Source organism: Giraffa tippelskirchi, chromosome 7 (assembly GCF_054371585.1).
Source record: "Giraffa tippelskirchi isolate mGirTip1 chromosome 7, T2T-mGirTip1v1.2.pri, whole genome shotgun sequence".
Lineage (NCBI taxonomy): Eukaryota > Metazoa > Chordata > Mammalia > Artiodactyla > Giraffidae > Giraffa > Giraffa tippelskirchi.
In genome coordinates, this window is record NC_137281.1 from 76,244,896 (window position 1) to 76,264,203 (window position 19,308).

Genomic DNA, 19,308 nt, shown 5'->3' on the forward strand with positions numbered 1-19,308 from the left:
TGGAGTTTCAGCATCAGTGCTTCCAATGAATATTCAGGACTGAGTTCTTTTAGGACTGACTAGTTGGATCTCCTTGCAGTCCAAGGGACTCTCAAGAGTCTTTTCCAACACCACAGTTTAAAAGCATCAATTCTTTGGCGCTCAGCTTTGTTTGTAGTCCAGCTGTCACATCCATACATGACCACTGGAAAAACCATACTTTTGACTAGATGGACCTTTGTTGGCAAAGTAATGTCTCTGCTTTTGAATATGCTGTCAAGGTTTGTCATAGCTTTTCTTCCAAGGAGCAAGTGTCTTTTAATTTAATGGCTGAAATCACCATCTGCAGTGATTTTGGAGCCCCAAAAAATAAATTCTGTCACTGTTTCCATTGTTTCCCCATCTATTTGCCATGAAGTGATGGGATTGGATGCCATGATCTTAGTTTTCTAAATGTTGAATTTTAAGCCAACTTTTTACTCTCCTCTTTCACTTTCATCGAGAGGCTCTTTAGCACTACCCCAGAGGGTTTGGTAAATAAACTTGGATTAAAGATATAAAAAAGTCAGTTATGCTAAATGTAAAATATTTATTTATTCTCTTCTTAAAAAAATTTATTTTTGTAATGCATCTTGGTTTTTAATGAAACATGACCATGGTGTTAAGTTGCTTACTAAAGGGTTAGCAGAATAGCCCTGACTTGACTAAATGGTATAACTTTATGGATAATCAGGGCAAAAAAGGATATTTAAACTCTAAAGCATATTTAAACTCTAAAGTCTTGCTTCTTGAAAGTTAGTAAAATGCAGACACCTAGTATATCCCTCTAAGTAAGTAAAATGAGACTAGCTCTGAATGTTTTCCTTGGTAGAAGTGCAAATTCTCAGCCACTATCCCAGACCTGATGGTACACTGGAGTGGGGCTCAGCAGTTTGGGTTTTAATAAGCCCTCCAAATGATTCCAGTGCTTGCTGAGTGTGAGAACCACTGTCATAGAAGCAACCAACTTACCAGTTGAAACAGTTTCATTTTGATTGTGTTGAAGAGGAAGTAAGGTATTTTCCTTTTAAAGTTTTGGAATTGATATACAGCCACTCAACCAATATCTTCTCTTGATAAAGTTATGGTTGTGGTAAATTATTTTTAGTATATCTGATGGAAAGAGTATGTATAGGCATTGGGAAGTCCTGACTTCATATTTTATCTCAGACGTGCTAATTAACCTTGAGGAAATTTCTTTTTTAAGGCCATAGCTTCTTTTTCTGAAAAACAGAACAATGTGGTCCATCAGGGAGGATCACAGCAAGGATTGGAAATAATAAGTGCTCAATACTTAATAAGCATTGAAAGATCATTCATTATTAATTAAATCATCAACTTTGCTGATTTTCTCTCAGTTTAGAGACTGTAGCTTCCTCAAAATTGTTTACATTTATTAAAAACTAATTGGAAATGTTAATTATGTGATAAGTCAGAGATATCAGTTCTTTATCTTCCTAAATCATACTTGGTATATCCTATACTCTAGTGCTTGGTCACCTAATACTGCATTGAAGTAGATTCTAGATCAACTAGAATTTGAGACAGTGATTTTGGCAAGCTGCAAGTTAACTTTGATCCTGGATTAACCTCAAATCTGGAAGTAAAAAAGGTCATTTTAATTATTGTAGTCAAAGGTAAAAAATTGAAGAATGATTTCATTCTGGGCCTCTTTAAAATAAAGTTATACTTTATGTGGGATTAAAAAAATTTAATGTGAACTTGAATTTTAGGGCACTCGATAATTGGTTATACATATTTGTAGAATGAAAGCTAGAACTTATTGTACTTAAGGAGCATTGAGAAAATGACATTGATGGCATGAATGTTGGCGGAGCAGGATTCATCTTTCTGGGACTATGTTTTGCCTCCCCTCTTTTTCTTTTCTTTTTTTAAAAAATTTATTCCCACTTCTTATTCTACATTTTTGTTTTTCTTTACCATTATGGACTTCCCTGGTGCTTCAGTGGTAAAGAATCTGCCTGCCAAAGCAGGAGTTGCAGGTTTGATCCCTGCGTTGGGAAGAATCCTTGCAGAGGGAAATGACAACCCAATTCAGTATTCTTTGGGGTTTCCCTGGTGGCTCAGACAGGTAAAGAATCTGCCTGCAATGCAGGAGACCAGGGTTCAATCCCTGGGTCGGGAAGATCGCTTGGGGAAGGGGATGGCAACACACTCCAGTATTCTTGCCTGGGGAATTCCATGGACAGAGGAGCCTGGTGGGCTACCGTTCATGGGGTTGCAAAGAGTCAGACATGACTGAGAGACTAACTCTTTCACTTTCAATATATTTGCTTAGTATTTGCTTTTCTTCTTTTCCAAATTGTCTTCTATTATTTTTAAAAATTTAAATACAGATAACTATTTTTTAGCCTATTAACAATGTTGTGATAGTTTCAGATGGACAGCAAAGGGATTCAGCCATACAAATACATGTATCCATTCTCCATTCTCCCCCAAACTCCCCTCCCATCCAAGCTGCCACATAACATTGAGCAGAGTTCCTTGTGCTATACAGTAGGTCCTTGTTGGTTATCCATTTTAAATATAGCACTGTGTACCTTCCCATCCCAAACTCTCTATCCCTTCTTCCATCCTCCCCTACCCCCGGCAACCATAAGTTGGTTCTCGAAGTCTGTGAGTCTCTTTCTGTTTTGTAAATAAGCTCATTTGTATCATGTCTTTTTAGATTCTTGTATAAGAGATATCATGCAATGTTTCTCCTTTTCTGTCTGGCTTTCTTCACCCAGTATGACAATCTCTACGTCCATGCATGTTGCTGCAAATGTCATTATTTCATACTTTTATTTGGCTGAGTAATATTGCATTGTATATATGCACCACTTCTTCTTTATCCATTCCTCTGTTGATAGACATTTGGGTTGCTTCCCTATCTTGACTGTTGTAAACAGGGCTGTGATGAACATTAGGGTGTGTGTATGCTCTTAGAAACCATATTTTCCTCTGAATATATGCCCAGGAGTGGAATTACAGGGTCATATGTTAGCTCTATTTTTAGTCTTTTAAGGACCCTCCAGATTGTTCTACATAGTGGCTGTCCCAATTTACATTCCCACCAAGAGTGTGGGTGGGTTCCCTTCTCTCCACACCCTCTCTAGCATTTGTTGCTTTTGGATTTTTTGTTGACAGCCATTTTGACTGGTGTGAGGTGATATCTCATTGTAGTTTTGATTTGAATTTCTTTAACAATTAGTGATGTTGAACATCTTTTCATGTGCCTCCTGGCCATCCATATGCCTTCTCTGGAGAAATATCTATTTAGGTCTTCTGCCCATTTGTTTTATTTGGATTGTTGATTTTAATGATGTAGAGCTTCATGAGTTGTTAGTGAATTTTGGGGACTAATTCCTTGTTAGTCACATCATTTGCAAATGTTTTCTCCCAGTCTGTGGGTTTTCTTTTTGTTTATTGTTTCCTTTGCTTTGCAAAAGCTTTTGAGTTTAAGTAGATCCTGCTTGTATATTTTTGTTTTTATGTCCATTATTCTGGGAGATGGATTGAAAAAGATATTGCTGTGATTTATATCAGAAAAATGTTTTTCTCTCTAGGAGTATTATAGTGTCTGGTCTCATATTTAGGTCTTCAATCCATTTTGAGCTTATTTTTGTGTATGGTGTTAAAGAAGGATCTAATTTCATCGTTTAAGATGTAAACTGTCCAGTTTTCCCAGCACCATTTGTTGAAGAGACTGTCTTTGCAGCATTGTGTAGTCTTGCCTCCTTTGTCATAGGTTAGTTGACCATAGGTGCATGGTTTTATTTCTGGGCTTTCTGTTTTATTCCATTTATCTGTATTTCTGTTTTTGTGTGAGTTTCATACTGTTTTGATGGCTATAGCTTTGTAATATAGTCTGAAGCCAGGGAGCCTGATTCCTCCAGCTCTGTTATTCTTTTCTCAAGATTGCTTTGGCTATTTGGGGTCTTTGTATCTCCATACAAATTTTAAGATTTTTTTGTTCTAGTTCTGTGAAAAATGCCATTGGTAATTTGATAGGAATTGCATTGAATCTGTTGGAGAAGGCAATGGCACCCCACTCCAGTACTCTTGCCTGGAAAATGCCATGGATGGAGGAGCCTGGTAGGCTACAGTCCATGGGGTCGCTAAGAGTCGGACACGACTGAGCGACTTCACTTTCACTTTTCCCTTTCATGCACTGGAGAAGGAAATGGCAACCCACTCCAGTATTCTTGCCTGGAGAATCCCAGGGACGGCGGAGCCTGATGGGCTGCCGTCTATGGGGTCGCACAGAGTCGGACACGACTGAAGCGACTTAGCAGCAGCAGCAGCAGCATTGAATCTGTAGATTGCCTTGGGTAGTATTGTCCTTTTCGCAATATTGATTCTTCCAGTCCAAGAACATCTTTCCATCTACTTGTGTCGTCTTCAACTTCTTTCATCAGAGTCTTATAATTTTCAGAGTACAGGTCTTTTGCCTCTTTAGGTAGGCTTACTCCTAGATATTTTATTGTTTTTGATGCTATGGTAAATGGAATTTTTTCTTGAATTTTTCTTTCTGATCATTCGTTGTTAGTGTATAGAAATGCAGCAGATTTATGTGTGTTAATTTTGTAACCTGCAATGTTACCAAATTGATTGATGAGCTCTAGTAGTTTTATGGTAGCATCTTATAGGATCTTCTATGTATAGTATCATATCATTTGCAAACAGTGACAGTTTGACTTCTTTTCCAATTTGGATTCACTTTCTTTCTTTTTCTTCTCTGATTACTATAGCTATAGTATTACTATACTATTACTATAGCTGTCCATAGCTACAAAACTATGTTGAATAAAAGTGGCAAGATTGAACATCTGTGTCTTGTTCCTGATCTTAGAGGAACTGCTTTCAGCTTTTCACCATTAAGAATGATGTTAGCTATAGGTTGGACATATATGGCCTTTATTATGTTGAGGTATGTTCCCTCTATGCCCACCATCTGGAGAGTTTGTTTTTATCATAATTGGGTGCTGAATTTTGTCTAAAGCTTTTCTGCATCTACTGAGATAAATATGTTTCTTATGATTCGTTTTATGGTTTGTGTTCTTCAATTTGTTACTGTGGTATATCACATGGATTTGCAGATCTTGACAAATCCTTGCTTCCCTGGGATAAACCCCACTTGATCATGGTGTATGATTCTTTTAAAGTATTGTTGACTCAGATTGCTAGTATTGAGAATTTTTGCATCTATGTTCATCAGTGATATTGGCCAGTAATTTTCTTTTTCTTTTGTGATATCTCTGTCTGTTTCTGGTATCAGGGTGATGATGGTGGCCTCATAGAATGAGTTGGGGAGTATTCCTTTCTCTGCAATTTTTTGGTCTAATATTTTTAAATTGTTTCTTGTTTAGGATGTAGTTATTTTATTTATATATTGGCTTCACTGGATCTTTGTGGCTGTGTGTGGGCTTTCTCTAGTTGTGGAAATCATCTTATGAGTGAGATTAAACATCGTTTTTTTTACTTTTTGAGTTAACTTCATACATAAATTTTTCTTAGGAAGTATTTCTTGGTGATTACTGCTGCTACAATCCCAGATACTTGTTCTAGAGTTTTTTCCCCTAGAGGTGGTGATAATCACTCAAGAAAACAGTGTTACTTTGGATGTATGATTAAGTTAAAAAAGACCTTTTTACTGATTTCTTGTATTCAAAGATGTCACAATCTAATTTGGGGAAAAAAGAGTTGCATGAAGCTCATCATGGTTCAGTGAAATAAATGCTAATGAAGGTAAATACCAAGTTCTGTGGGAACATTGAGATGGGGATGGAGTGACTGGGTTATCAGGAAGATGACTGGTTAGCATATGAGATAGTCTTTGGGTGGAGTCTTTAAGAAAGAGGAGGAGATTGCCAGGCTGCCTCTGCCTGGAAGATATTACTGCCTGAGGAAGTGATGCCGAGGAAGCATGTGGTGTCTGAGGACTCAGGTCGCCTGGTTTTGTGGTGGATAGTGGTGGGCTGGGCATCATGACTGCAGCTGGACCATTCAGATTTGCTAGGTCTCCACTTTTTGACCCTGAACCCACTTACAGTTTTAAGCACAACAATGTCAACTTCATCAAAAATTTTATCAAAATATTCATGTTTTTTTCCTTAATTTTCCCCCCCGAAGCACACATCCACTCCTGATAATCTTTCTAGTCATTTTTTAATAAACTTGGGATGGAAGCCCTGAGAAAGTAGAGTGATTTCATTCCCTCCTTCCCATTTTATTGTTGAGCAAACCTAAAGTCTTTATTTTTCGTCTGTGCTGTACTTTTAATTTATCTTTACCACTTGCTTATTGCCAAGTGTGAGGCTTTTTATGCAGTAGCTTGTTTTGTTTGGTTAAGGGAGAGGGATTGGCGAGGTGAGGATGGTTATAAGAGTTGATAAAGGTGAAAGGTAGGCAGGGGCTAGTTCAGACAGTCAGAAGCCTTGTGTCTCATTTTGAGGAAACTGTATTTTATAGTTGAGAGTCTCTAAAAATCTGAAATAGATAAAGGGCAGAGGAGAGGGATTGGAGTAGGGGAATGAGAAGATCAGCTTTACATTTTTGAAAGGTAATTTTGGCTTTGTTGAGGAAGATGGATTAGAGAAGGAACAGTGTAGACAAGAGAGTAGTGGTCCCCACAAGCAGCATCACCTGGGAATTTGTTAGAACTACAGATTCTCAGGTTCCACCCCAGACCTATTGAATCAGAAACTCTGGGAGTAGGGTGCAGCAGTGTGTGTTTTATTTGATTCTGATAAATGCAAAAGTTTGTGACTAATGTAATGTAAAGGCTGATGAGGCTGTACATTGTGGTTTGCATATGCCTTTCATATCAATTATGTAGTCGATTTTGTTGAGATGTTCATTATATTAGTATCTTACATTTCACAATCAAGAGAAATAGAATAATTAGGATTTTGTGATTCAGTTATTTATATGAAAGCCTAGTATTAAGATTTGAAAAGCTGGGATAATGTGGTGATAATATTTGGAAAAGGGAGACAGTCTAGGATCATGTGGAACAATATAAACTGCAGTCATAGAGAAACACTTTGTAGAATAAAACAAGTAAGAGAGGCTTAATCTTGAATACTCTAGGTGTTGCTGGTATGTGACGCTGATTTGTACTGTTGTACTTAAATCTGCAATAGGGAAAACTGAAGATATTATTTTCAAGAAAAGGGGAACATGAACTTTTTGTGGAGCCCAAAGGAAAGGATGGATTTACTCAAGATTTGCAAAGATGTAATTGATTCCACACAACTGATAAGAGGTGGTCTATTTTCATTCTTTAAATAATAGGTAGCGGCTGATTTGCATCTAACCTAGTTTTCATTCCTTTTTCTTTGAGGGTGTGAGGGTTGTGGGTTTAAATTTCAACTTTCTGGAAATGGGACTGAGTAAATCTGATAATCTTCTTTATTTCCCTCTGTTAGCTTTGCTGGGTGACCAAACGTACAGATAAAGCAAATGCTTTGTAAATATAAATGTATCTTAAAGGATAAATAACCTTTTTTTCTCCTTTGAATTTTATTCCAGGACCCATCAGTTACACAAGTGACAAGAAATGTCCCACCAGGACTTGATGAATACAATCCATTCTCAGACTCTAGAACAGTAAGACTATTCTTAATTGGACTACTTTTAAATATTAAAATGGAAATTAAATGGGATTTATATCTCAGTTATGGTTTCTTTTAAGTTGATTGTTAAATTTATATAAAACAAGCTGTTAGTGTTTTATTTAGAATTTAGCAAGTTCTTTTTTAAAAACAAAGGAATATTCCAAGTAATTGAAAATTACCATGATGGTTCTACAGATTGCTAATAACCCCTCTAATATGTTAATATTACTACAGTTTTTTAGATGGGGGAGATTTTTTGCTATCCATGTTGTTTTCATGGTAATACAGAGTGATGTTTTCTTACAAAGAAATGTTTGTACAGAACTGTACCATTAATATTTGTATGATTGTCATCTGAATTAGGTGATTCTGAATAAGACTAGCCTTCTCCTCTGGTAGACTAGACTCTCTGGAACTTTAACTGGCCTAGAAACATAATCTTCTCAAAATGTAGTCTTGGTTTATAAAATGAAGGAGTATGGAAAAAACCCTTAGGACAGGGTTCTCTACCTTGGATGCCTGTTAGAAGCAGCTGGGCAACTTTATTACAGTGTCTGTTAGGGCCCTAATCCCTCATAGGGCAGTTTTTTGTTTTTCCTTTCATCCTTTATATAATTTTATTGTGAGCTAGTTTTGAGGACTACTGAAGATAGGTTGAGAATTCTCTCTCAAAAATTCTCTGGTAAATAATTTTGTCTCCTGTATTTGTGCCTTTAGCTTAAATATCGCACTCATGAGGCCCTTAATTTTAAACATTGTTAGCTCCTGAAATTTTAGTCATCCTGTTAAAGATATCGAAGTTCTTCAGTTCTGTGCATTTACATGTCAGCATAAGGATCTTTACGTGATCATCTCTTCCTGAAGATCATGTTTTTCATAATCGAGAAAATAATTCTGGAAGATCATATATAGGCTTTTGCTTAGAAATATCTTCATGGTGTATTAACTTTTAGTTTTAGGAAGAACTTTGTGCAAATGAAGGCACTAAAATAAGGATGAACTTTTAAATTTCACTTTATTTCAAACTCCTCATTTATTTTAACAGCCTCTGTATTTGTGTAGCAACTGCAACCCAGGCTGAGATCATTAAGTTTTCATTGAGCATGTCAGTTTCATATTGAACCCTGTGAAATGACCAGTAAGTGGACCACTGTTGACATGTAAAGATAGCAGTGTCATATGGCGCAACCTTACAGGAAACTGAAAAAGTATGAGATTGCAACTTGGTAGGAGTTGAAAGGAAGAAAAAGAGCCTGGTATATTTTATTCCACTATGAAATAGAGGAAAACAACAGAATGGGAAAGACTAGAGATCTCTTCAAGAAAATTAGAGATACCAAGGGAACATTTCATGCAAAGATGGGCACAATAAAGGACAGAAATGGTATGGACCTAACAGAAGCAGAAGATATTAACAAGAATACACAGAAGAATTGTACAAAAAAGATCTTCACTACCCAGATAATCACCACGGTGTGGTCACTCACCTAGAGCCAGACATTCTGGAATGTGAAGTCAAGTGGGCCTTAGGAAGCATCACTATGAACAAAGCTAGTGGAGGTGATGGAATTCCAGTTGAGCTATTTCAAATCCTCAAAGATGATGCTGTGAAAGTGCTGCACTCGATATGCCAGCAAATCTGGAAAACTCAGCAGTGGCCACAGGACTGGAAAAGGTCAGTTTTCATTCCAATCCCAAAGAAAGGCAATGACAAAGAATGTTTGAACTACCACACAATTGCACTCATCTCACATGCTAGTAAAGTAATGCTCAAAATTCTCTAAGCCAGGCTTCAGCAATACGTGAACCGTGAAATTCCAGATGTTCAAGCTGGTTTTAGAAAAGGCAGAGGAACCAGAGATCAAATTGCCAACATCCACTGGATCATCTAAAAAGCAAGAGAGTCCCAGAAAAACATCTATTTCTTCTTTATTGACTATGCCAAAGCCTTTGACTGTGTGGATCACAACAAACTGTGGAAAATTCTGAAAGAGATGGGAATACCAGACCATCTGACCTGTCTCTTGAGAAACCTGTATGCAGGTCAGGAAGCAACAGTTAGAACTGGACATGGAACAACAGACTGGTTCCAAATAGGAAAAGGAGTACGTCAAGGCTGTATATTGTCACCCTGCTTATTTAACTTCTATGCAGAGTACATCATGAGAAACACTGGGCTGGAAGAAACACAAGGTGTAATCAAGATTGCTGGGAGAAATATCAATAACCTCAGATATGCAGATGACACCACCTTTATGGCAGAAAGTGAAGAGGAACTAAAGAGCCTCATGATGAAAGTGAAAGAGGAGAGTGAAAAAGTTGGCTTAAAGCTCAATGTTCAGAAAACTAAGATCATGGCATCTGCCCATCACTTCATGGAAAATAGATGGGGAAACAGTGGAAACAGTGTCAGACTTTATTTTTTTGGGCTCCAAAATCACTGCAGATGGTGACTGCAGCCATGAAATTAAAAGACACTTACTCCTTGTAAAGAAGGTTATGACCAACCTAGATACCATATTTAAAAGCAGAGACATTACTTTGCCCACAAAAGTCCGTCTAGTCAAGGCTATGGTTTTTCCAGTGGTCATGTATGGATGTGCGAGTTGGACTGTGAAGAAAGCTGAGCACCGAAGAATTGATGCTTTTGAACTGTGGTGTTGGAGAAGACTCTTGAGAGTGCCTTGGACTGCAAGGAGATCCAACCCGTCCATCTTAAAGGCGATCAGTCCTGGGTGTTCATTGGAAGGACTCATGTTGAAGCTGAAACTCCAATACTTTGGCCACCTCATGTGAAGAGTTGACTCATTGGAAAAGACCCTGATGCTGGGAAAGATGGAAGGCGGGAGGAGAAGGGGACGACAGAGGATGAGATGGCTGGATGGCATCACCGACTCGATGAACACAGATTTGGGTAGACTCTGGGAGTTGGTGATGGACAGGGAGGCCTGGCGAGCTGCAATTCATGGGGTCGAAAGAGTAGGACATGACTGAGTGACTGAACTGAACTGAACTGATATGTCATTCTTCTAACATGATTTCTGGAGTGTAGAGATTTGAATGAGTGTTAAAATTTGCTGGTGATGAATAAAGAGATTTTTATATAATTTTTGGGAAGATTTTACTAGCAAAAAATATGTTTAACCTTTTTACAGTAGCAGTTTTAGATTAATTGTGGTAATGTTAATAGTAGTGTTATTCATCAAGTTGTCTGCTTTGTGCCATGTGCTTTTACCTATATTATTGATTTCTTATGACAACATTGAACATGGATATTTTCTGTTTCCTTTCACTGATAAAGAATCTGAAACACAAGTCATCTAGCTAATAAGTGGAAGAACTGGTTTCTGTAACTCATCTTTTTTTTTTTTTTTTTTTGTAAAGCTTTTGCCTTTTCCATTTTGCTAGTGCTGTCTTTAGAGACAGATGCCTAAGAAATACAAGGTATAGTCTTGGTCATGCAAATTTTCTCACCTAATTGGGATTTTAAAAAATTGCACAAAGATATATCCAGGAAAAATAAAACAAAAATGTAAATTATGGTTTTAAATATTTGAGACTTTGTAGTCAAGGAAAGATTTTCCAAAAGAATAGGTAGGGAATAATGAACAGCTAGCTTACAATGAAACTTCTGTTAGGTTTGATGATACAGTGTCAGAACCAGGAAAATGTTTGATGTAAGAGCAGTGATGCATTTTGTGCTGAACTTTTTACATTGTGGAAAACACAGGTGAAATAATTTAAAATTTCAGAATTCTTTTGTTTCATAATGCATGATTTTAGAAATTTGTTTCCCCTCCTTTTCTGCAGCTGTGACTATTTTCTAAGACAGAGCAGGTGTACTTGGATAATTGATTTAAGTGATATTTTAGAACTCCAAACACTATTTTAGTGGATTGTTGTTATCCATATTTGTCATAGAAAAATATTTGTGTAAGTGAAGCAGTCTTCTAGATTGTTGCATAAGGGTGTGGTGAACTACTTGAGGTCAAGTAGGAAGATCCTTTAGCAGAATTAGTATATAGCTTTGTTAAGACTTTAGAAAGTTCCTGTCTTTCTTATTTTTCTTTTTAGGTTTCCTTTTATATTTAGTTTTCTGTTTGAATGGAAACTTTAAGGAAAGTAACAAATATTTAAATAATTTTAATAATTTGTTTATTAATTCATGCTATACTATAAATTCAGAGAAAGGAGTCCTCATAAAATACCATGTAGTTTTTAGACTGAGGATTGGCAGCATACTGTAAATGTGGTAGTCTGAATTGAGATGTGCTATAAAGTGGAGGGTAGTCTTTGGTTATGAAATAAATTTTTTTGTTTGAACTCAAAATGCAATTTACCTCTGGTATTATGTTGAACATGATGGGTAGATTCCCTGGCTTCCCTCTAAAACTTAATATATAAATTACTAGAAGAATTAGCTCATTTTTGAGAATTGTTACATATTTAGGGGGAATGTTTTCCTTTTAAATTAGGCAGCAGTTTAAAATGCCTGCTGCAACTTGATTCTCAACTAGTTTCAGCCACCGGTGATGGCATTCATGGCTTCAGACAGGATTTTTTCTGGCAAGTATTGAAGCATAGGGATACGGAGACAGCCTATCTGTGTGTATGGAGGAAGTGTGGTACTGTTGATAAAATCCTTAGTGATGTTTCTCACGTCCTCGTTTACTGTCATACTGTTTTCCTTCAGGAATAGGCTGTTTGGTTTCTTTCCTGTTCTGCTAGTTGTTGGTATTTATGATTTCTGTCACATAAAGCAGCAAGATCTGCAGAAGAACCAAGAGAAGAAAATTTCAAGTACTGGCATGCTCAGGTGGTCATTTCTGACCATAAAGGACATATATAATTGATTTATGTAAGCAGGAACTGCCTCTGACTAAGTTAATTCAGGACATGGAGTAGACTGAGAATCATCAGACCTGGATTCTAATCTAGTCCCTGCCACTAATTAGTTGCTACCTGTAGGAAGCCATCTAACCTCTTTGGGCATTTTTTTAAAATTTATTTTTAATTGAATGATAATTGCTTTTCAGTGTTGTGTTGATTTCTGCCATACATCTACATGACTCGGCCATAGATATCCACATGTCCCCTCCCTCTTGCACCTCGAACTTCCCTCCTACCTCCCACCAGATCCCACTGCTCTAGCTTGTCACAGAGCACCAGGCTGAGCTCCCTGCTCTATACACAGCTTCCCTTTAGCTATCTGTGCTTTTTTTTTTTTTTTTCAAATGTGTAACAGTGGAACTAGAGAGGAAGATTTGAGTTAAATAATTTCTGATGTTAACTTTTCTTCTGATAATGGATTAAAATTTTAGCTCCAGGAACTGACTGGATACTACATAGTAGTTTACCTATTTTTAATACTGCAAAAGCAATTTCTGTACTATAATAACTTTTCATTTTCTTTTGGCATACATTTCTGTAAAAATATTTTTTCTTTCTCTTTTGCTTCTTATCTTTCTTGCAGCTCACAATCTGTCCCTTCCCGAACCTTCTTTCTTTCTAGTCTCATTTAATGATAACTATTGCCTCCTAGTGTCATTGGCTGGAAGCACCTGGGTCTTCTTTGTCTCAAACAGCTTCTTATCCTACATCTAATCAGTAGCCACATCCTGTCATTTATACCTCCAGGAGAGATTATGTGTCTGTCCTTTTCATTCCTACTAAACTGTCCTAATTCAGGTACTCATGTGAGATAATACAATGGCCTATCTACTTACCTGTCTCTAGTTTCTCTTCTTTAAATCTTTTTTTTTTTTTAGCTGTGACTAGAATTATTTTTTTAAGGCCGAGTTCAGATTAGGTCTTCACTCCTTAGAAATGTGTACATTGATTATGTATTGCCTACATAGTAGTATGCCATGTTGGGGCCTCCATGATATGACTTCAGTTCAGTTCAGTCACTCAGTTGTGTCCGACTCTTTGCGACCCCATGAATCGCAGCATGCCAGGCCTCCCTATCCATCACCAACTCCCGGAGTTCACCCAAACTCATGTCCATCGAGTCGGTGATGCCATCCAGCCATCTCATCCTCTGTCGTCCCCTTCTCCTCCTGCCCCCAATCCTTCCCAGCATCAGGGTCTTTTCCAATGAGTCAACTCTTCACATGAGGTGGCCAAAGTATTGCAGTTTCAGCTTCAACATCAGTCCTTCCAGTGAACACCCAGGACTGATCGCCTTTAGGATGGACTGGTTGGATTTCCTTGCAGTCCAAGGGACTCTCAAGAGCCTTCTCCAACACCACAGTTCAAAAGCATCAATTCTTCGGTGCTCAGCTTTCTTCACAGTCCAACTCTCACATCCATACATGACTACTGGAAAAACCATAGCCTTGACTAGACGGACTTTTGTTGGCAAAGTAATGTCTCTGCTTTTCAATATGCTATCTAAGTTGGTCATAACTTTCTTTCCAAGGAGTAAACATCTTTTAATTTCATGGCTGCAGTCACCATCTGCAGTGATTTTGGAGCCCCCAAAAATAAAGTCTGACACTGTTTCCACTGTTTCCCCATCTATTTCCCATGAAGTGATGGGACCAGAAGCCATGTTCTTAGTTTTCTGAATGTTGACCTTTAAGCCAACTTTTTCACTCTCCTCTTTCACTTTCATCAAGAGGCTTTTTAGTTCCTCTTCACTTTCTGCCATAAAGGTGGTGTCATCTGCTTATCTGAGGTTATTGATATTTCTCCCGGCAATCTTCGTTCCAGCTTGTGCTTCTTCCAGCCCAGTGTTTCTCATGATGTACTCTGCATAGAAGTTAAATAAGCAGGGTGACAATATACAGCCTTGACGTACTCTTTTTCCTCTTTGGAACCAGTCTGTTGTTCCATGTCCAGTTTTAACTGTTGCTTCCTGACCTGCATACAGGTTTCTCAAGAGGCAGGTCAGGTGGTCTGGTATTCCCATCTCTTTCAGAATTCTACACAGTTTATTGTGATCCACACAGTCAAAGGCTTTGACATCAGACTATCTTTTTTTGAGCTTCCCTGGTATCTCAGTTGGTAAAGACTCCACCTGTCATGCGGGGGACCCAGGTTTGATCCATGGATTGGGAAGATCCCCTGGAGAAGGGAATGGCTACCCACTCCAGTATTCTTCCCTGGAGGAGTACATGGACAGAGGAGCCTGGCAGGCTACAGTTCATGGGGTTAAGAATAATGAATGCCAAGTACATTTTTTGCTTCCCTGGTTGCTCAGCTGGTAAAGAATCTGCTTGCAATGCAGGAGACCCTGGTTCAATTCCTAGGTCAGGAAGATCCCCTGGAGAAGGGATGGGCTACCAACACCAGTATTCTTGGGCTTCCTTGGTGGCTCAGATGGTAAAGAATCCGCCTGCAATGTGGGAGATCTGGGTTCGATCCCTGGGTTGTGAAGAAGAAGAGGGCATGGCAACCCACTCCAGTATTCTTGCCTGAAGAATTCCCATGGACAGAGGAGCCTGGTGGTCTGCAGTCCGTGGGATCTCAAAGAGTTGGAAACCACTGAGCTACTAAGCACGGTATCTTTTTTTAAAAAAATTTTTATTGCTTCATCTTTTAGAGCAACTTTAGGTTTATAGAAAAATTGAGCAGAAAGTAGAAAGTCTCATTAGACTTCTCCCCTTGACTGTCTTTTTAATCTTATCTTCTAATGTGCTGTTTGCTCCAGCTGAAGTCATATACTTTCTAACTCACAACCCCATTGAGACTACCTCCCCTAGACCTAATACTGGTCATTGAATGGAGTAAAGAGATACTGTATGGTCATAAGCCTGGCTTCCCTAGAGTATCCTCACCTCCTTTAATGGGTCAAGATGAATCTCTCATAGTAGATATATTCGTTTTCTACTGATATGTAACAAATTACTACAGACTTAGCAGCTTGAAAAAGCACACATTTATTATTGTATCATTTCAATAGGTCAGGAGTTTGGGCACAGCTTAACTGGGTCATTTGTTCAGGGTTTCACAAGGTTGTGATCAAGGTGTTGTCTGGGCTGCATTCTCATCCAAAGGCTTGACAGGAAAGATCATTTCCAAGCTCATTCAGGTTGTTGGCAGAATTAATAGCCTTGTGATTATAGGACTAGGGGCCCCGGCTTTTGGCTGACTATCAGCTGGAGACCACCCTCAGGTCATTGATGCTGTCCACAGTTCCTAGAAGCTGCATGATTTCTTGCCACAGGGGCTTCCCCATCATGGGCACTCATTTCAGAGAGTCTACAGAGTTTTTCACACTGTTGCACTAAGATACAGTACCTCTATTATATAATGTAATCAAGGGAATGATATCCTGTCATTGTTACCATATTCTGTTGATTAGAAGCATATCACAGGTCAAAGCATATCACAGGTCATGCATACACTCAAGGAGAGGGTATTATATTAAGACATGAACATGAGGAGGGGAGAATCATTGAGGTTCATCTTAGGTTTTGTATGCCACACTGGGAATAAGATGGCACATTAGGGTTAAGACTGTATTGCTTCATATCTCTTCATGCCCAGTTAGAAGGAGCCTTTGGAACACTTATTCATCCCTACCCTCCACACTTGACTACTCTTAAGTTTATCAGGACCAATATCACTATGTCCTTGATTCCCATTTATGTCATTCTCTACAGGAGGCCCTAGACTCTTTCTCATCTCTTAGATTTTAATCCTCATGATGCTTTGCACATTACTGATTCTGAACCTTTCTGTTTCCTTAATTCCTGAAACTTTCCTTGTGCTCTCTGGAAGTTAGAGTTCAACTTCACCAAAATCCCCTATATCTTTATGTTTTTCTCTGAATGTTTTATCCTTTGCCCTAGCCTTTCTATGAGGACACTGCTTCCCCTGTAACCTTCTCAAAAACCAGCTACTTTTTCTCTCACTATTCTCAGACAGCTGGCATAAAATTTGGGTATATGTTGTTTTGATTTGTAGTTGCTACTTCTAGACAGTCTTACTCTTTTCTGTCAAAAATATTCCATGTTATCATTTGAATCTCATGTCATCAGATTATAATTGGGTCCCAGGACTTATTGTGGGTGTCATCTACTGATCCCTGAGTTATTGCCTCTTATTTCTCTCTCTCTCTTTTTTTTCATTTTCTTAAGTTTCCTTCTTGGTTCACTATTACTCTTTCTAATGCTGTTTGTATTTTGTAATTTTTAAAATTTTTTATTTTTAATTGATGGATAATTGCTTTACAATATTGTATTGGTTTCTACCATACATCAACATGAATCAGTCATAGGTATACATATGTCCCCTCTCTTTGGAACCTCCCTCCCACCTTCCACCTATCTCCCCCCTCTGTGTTGTCACAGAGCACTGGTTTGAGCTCCCTGAGTCATACAGCAAATTCTCACTGGCTATCTGTTTTACATATGGTAGTGTATATGTTTGCATACTACTCTCTCCATTTGTCCCACCCTCTCTTTCCCCGACTCTGTGTTTGAAAGTCTGTTCTCTATGTCTGTGTCTCCATTGCTGCCCTGCAGATAGAGTCATCCAGGTCATTAGAACTGACTCAAATGTGTTCCTTTTTTATGGCTCAGTAATATTCCATTGGGAATACGTACCAAAGCTTCTTTATCCATTCATCTGTTGATGGACCCTTAGGTTGCTTCCATGTCCTTGCTGTTGTAAATAGTGCTGCAATGAACATTGGGATAATATGTCTTTTTCAGTTATCATTTTCTCAGAGTATGTGCCCAGTAGCGGGATTGTTGGGTTATATGGTAGTTTTATTTCTAGTTTATTAAGAATCTCCATACTGTCCACCATAGTGGTTTACATTTACTTACATTTTACATTCAATTTACATTCCCACAAACAGTGCAAGAGAGGTCTCTCTTCTCCACACCCTCTCCAGCATATATTGTTTGTAGATTTTTTGACAATGGCTATTCTGAGCAGTGTGAGGTGATATCTCATTGTGGTTTTGATTTGCATTTCTCTAATCCTGGGCAATTTTGAACATCTTTTCATGTGTTTATTAACCATCTGTATGTCTTCTTTGGAGAAAGGTATGCTTAAATCTTCTGTCCACTCTTTAATTGGGTTGTTTGTTTGTTTTTTATTGAGCTGCCTGAGCTGTTAGTATATTTTGGAGATTAATTTTTTGTCAGTTGTTTCATTTGCTATTATTTTCTCCCATTCTGAGGATTGTCTTTTCACCTTGTTTATAGTTTCCTTTGCTGTGCAAAAACTTTTAGGTTTAATTAGGTCCCATTTGTTTTGTTTTTTTTCCCATTACTCTTGCAGGTGGTTCATAGAGGATCTTGCTGTGATTTATGTCTTAGAGTGTTATGCCTATGTTTTCCTCTAAAAGTTTTGTAGTTTCTGATTTTACACTTATTTTCGAGTTTATCTTTGTGTAAGGTGTTATGAAGTGTTCTAATTTCTTTCTTTTACGTGTAGCTGTCCAGTTTTACCAGCACTACTTACTACTTATTGAAGAGACTATCTTTTCTCCATTGTATATTCTTGCCTCCTTTGTCAAGGATAAGATGCCCATTGGTGTGTGGGTTTATCTCAGGGCTTTCTATATTGTTGCATTGGTGTATATTTGTGTTTTTGTGCTGGTACCGTACTGTCTTGATGACTGTAGCTTTGTAGTGTATTCTGAAGTCAGGAAGGTTAATTCCTGCAGCCCCATTCTTCTTTCTCAAGATTGCTTTGGTTATTCAGGGTCTCTTGTCTTTCCATATAAATTATGAAATTTTTTTGTTCTAGTTCTGTGACAAATGTCATTGGTAATTTTATAGGGATTGCATTAAGTCTGTAGATTGCTTTTGGTAGTCTAGTCATTTTCACTATATTGATACTTCCAACCTAGGAACATAGAATATCTCTCCCTCTGTTTATGTCATCTTTGATTTCTTTCATTAGTGTCCTATAGTTTTCTGTATACAGTTCTTTTGTCTCCTTAGGTAGATTTATTCCTAGGTATTTTATTCTTTTTGTTGCAATGGCAAAAGGGATTGATTCCTTAATTTCTCTCCATGATTTTTGTTTGTTAGAGTATAGAAATGTGATTTCTGTATATTCTATATAAAAATGATTTCTGTGTATTGATTTTGTTGATGTTGATCATGCAACTGTACTAAATTTACTGATTGTCTCTAGTAATTTTCTGATAGTATATTTAGAATTTTCTATGTATCATAGAAAAACAAACAAAAATTTAAAAAAGGAAAAAGAAAAAACCCCACAGGACTGCAGAGAGCCAACATAGATATAGAAGAATATAAAGGAAATAAAAAATGTGGTTAAAAAAAGTTTTCCAGAGCTTAAATACAGTTAATAATAAAATCAACAACCACAGCATCAGAGGGAAAAAAGAAGAAAAAATCAAGAACCAATTACAGAACAAATCAAAATAGAATAATAATAATAAATGTTTTTCTCGAATCTCAGCTGTCAGTTTCCTTGCCCTTGCTAGGAAGGGCAGTTCACTTCTGCCTCCCTAGGATGCCCTCCACTACTGGGCTGGTCTCTGGAGTGCTGTGAGGACAGCTCAGACTCTAACTTGACTCTACTCCTGTGTGTTTTTGCCTCCAAAGACCACAGCAGCCAGAGCTAGGGTTTCCTTTTATGGGAACTTTGATTGTCCTTTTATGTATTTCATAGACACAGATAGAAAAAACAAGAGAGTTACAGAAAAACATCTGCTGCTGCTTTATTGATTATG

The 19,308-nt window shown here is 37.8% G+C and overlaps 1 protein-coding gene across 12 annotated transcripts in view; it reads left to right on the plus strand.

Annotated features, from left to right (window-relative positions):
- The window catches only part of SCAMP1 (secretory carrier membrane protein 1), a 150,007-nt gene that overhangs the window by 25,053 nt on the left and 105,646 nt on the right, over positions 1–19,308 (plus strand). For 10 of the 12 annotated variants that reach the window (XM_081505982.1, XM_081505971.1, XM_081505976.1 and 7 more), the window contains exon 2: positions 7,555–7,632. The exons of the other annotated variants lie outside the window; for them this stretch is intronic. Coding sequence is in view for 9 of the 10 variants with exons in the window: in XM_081505971.1 (XP_081362097.1) it covers positions 7,555–7,632 (78 nt within the window). In the remaining variant the exon portion in view is untranslated. The remainder of the gene's footprint in view (positions 1–7,554; positions 7,633–19,308) is intronic. 12 annotated transcript variants of the gene reach the window in all.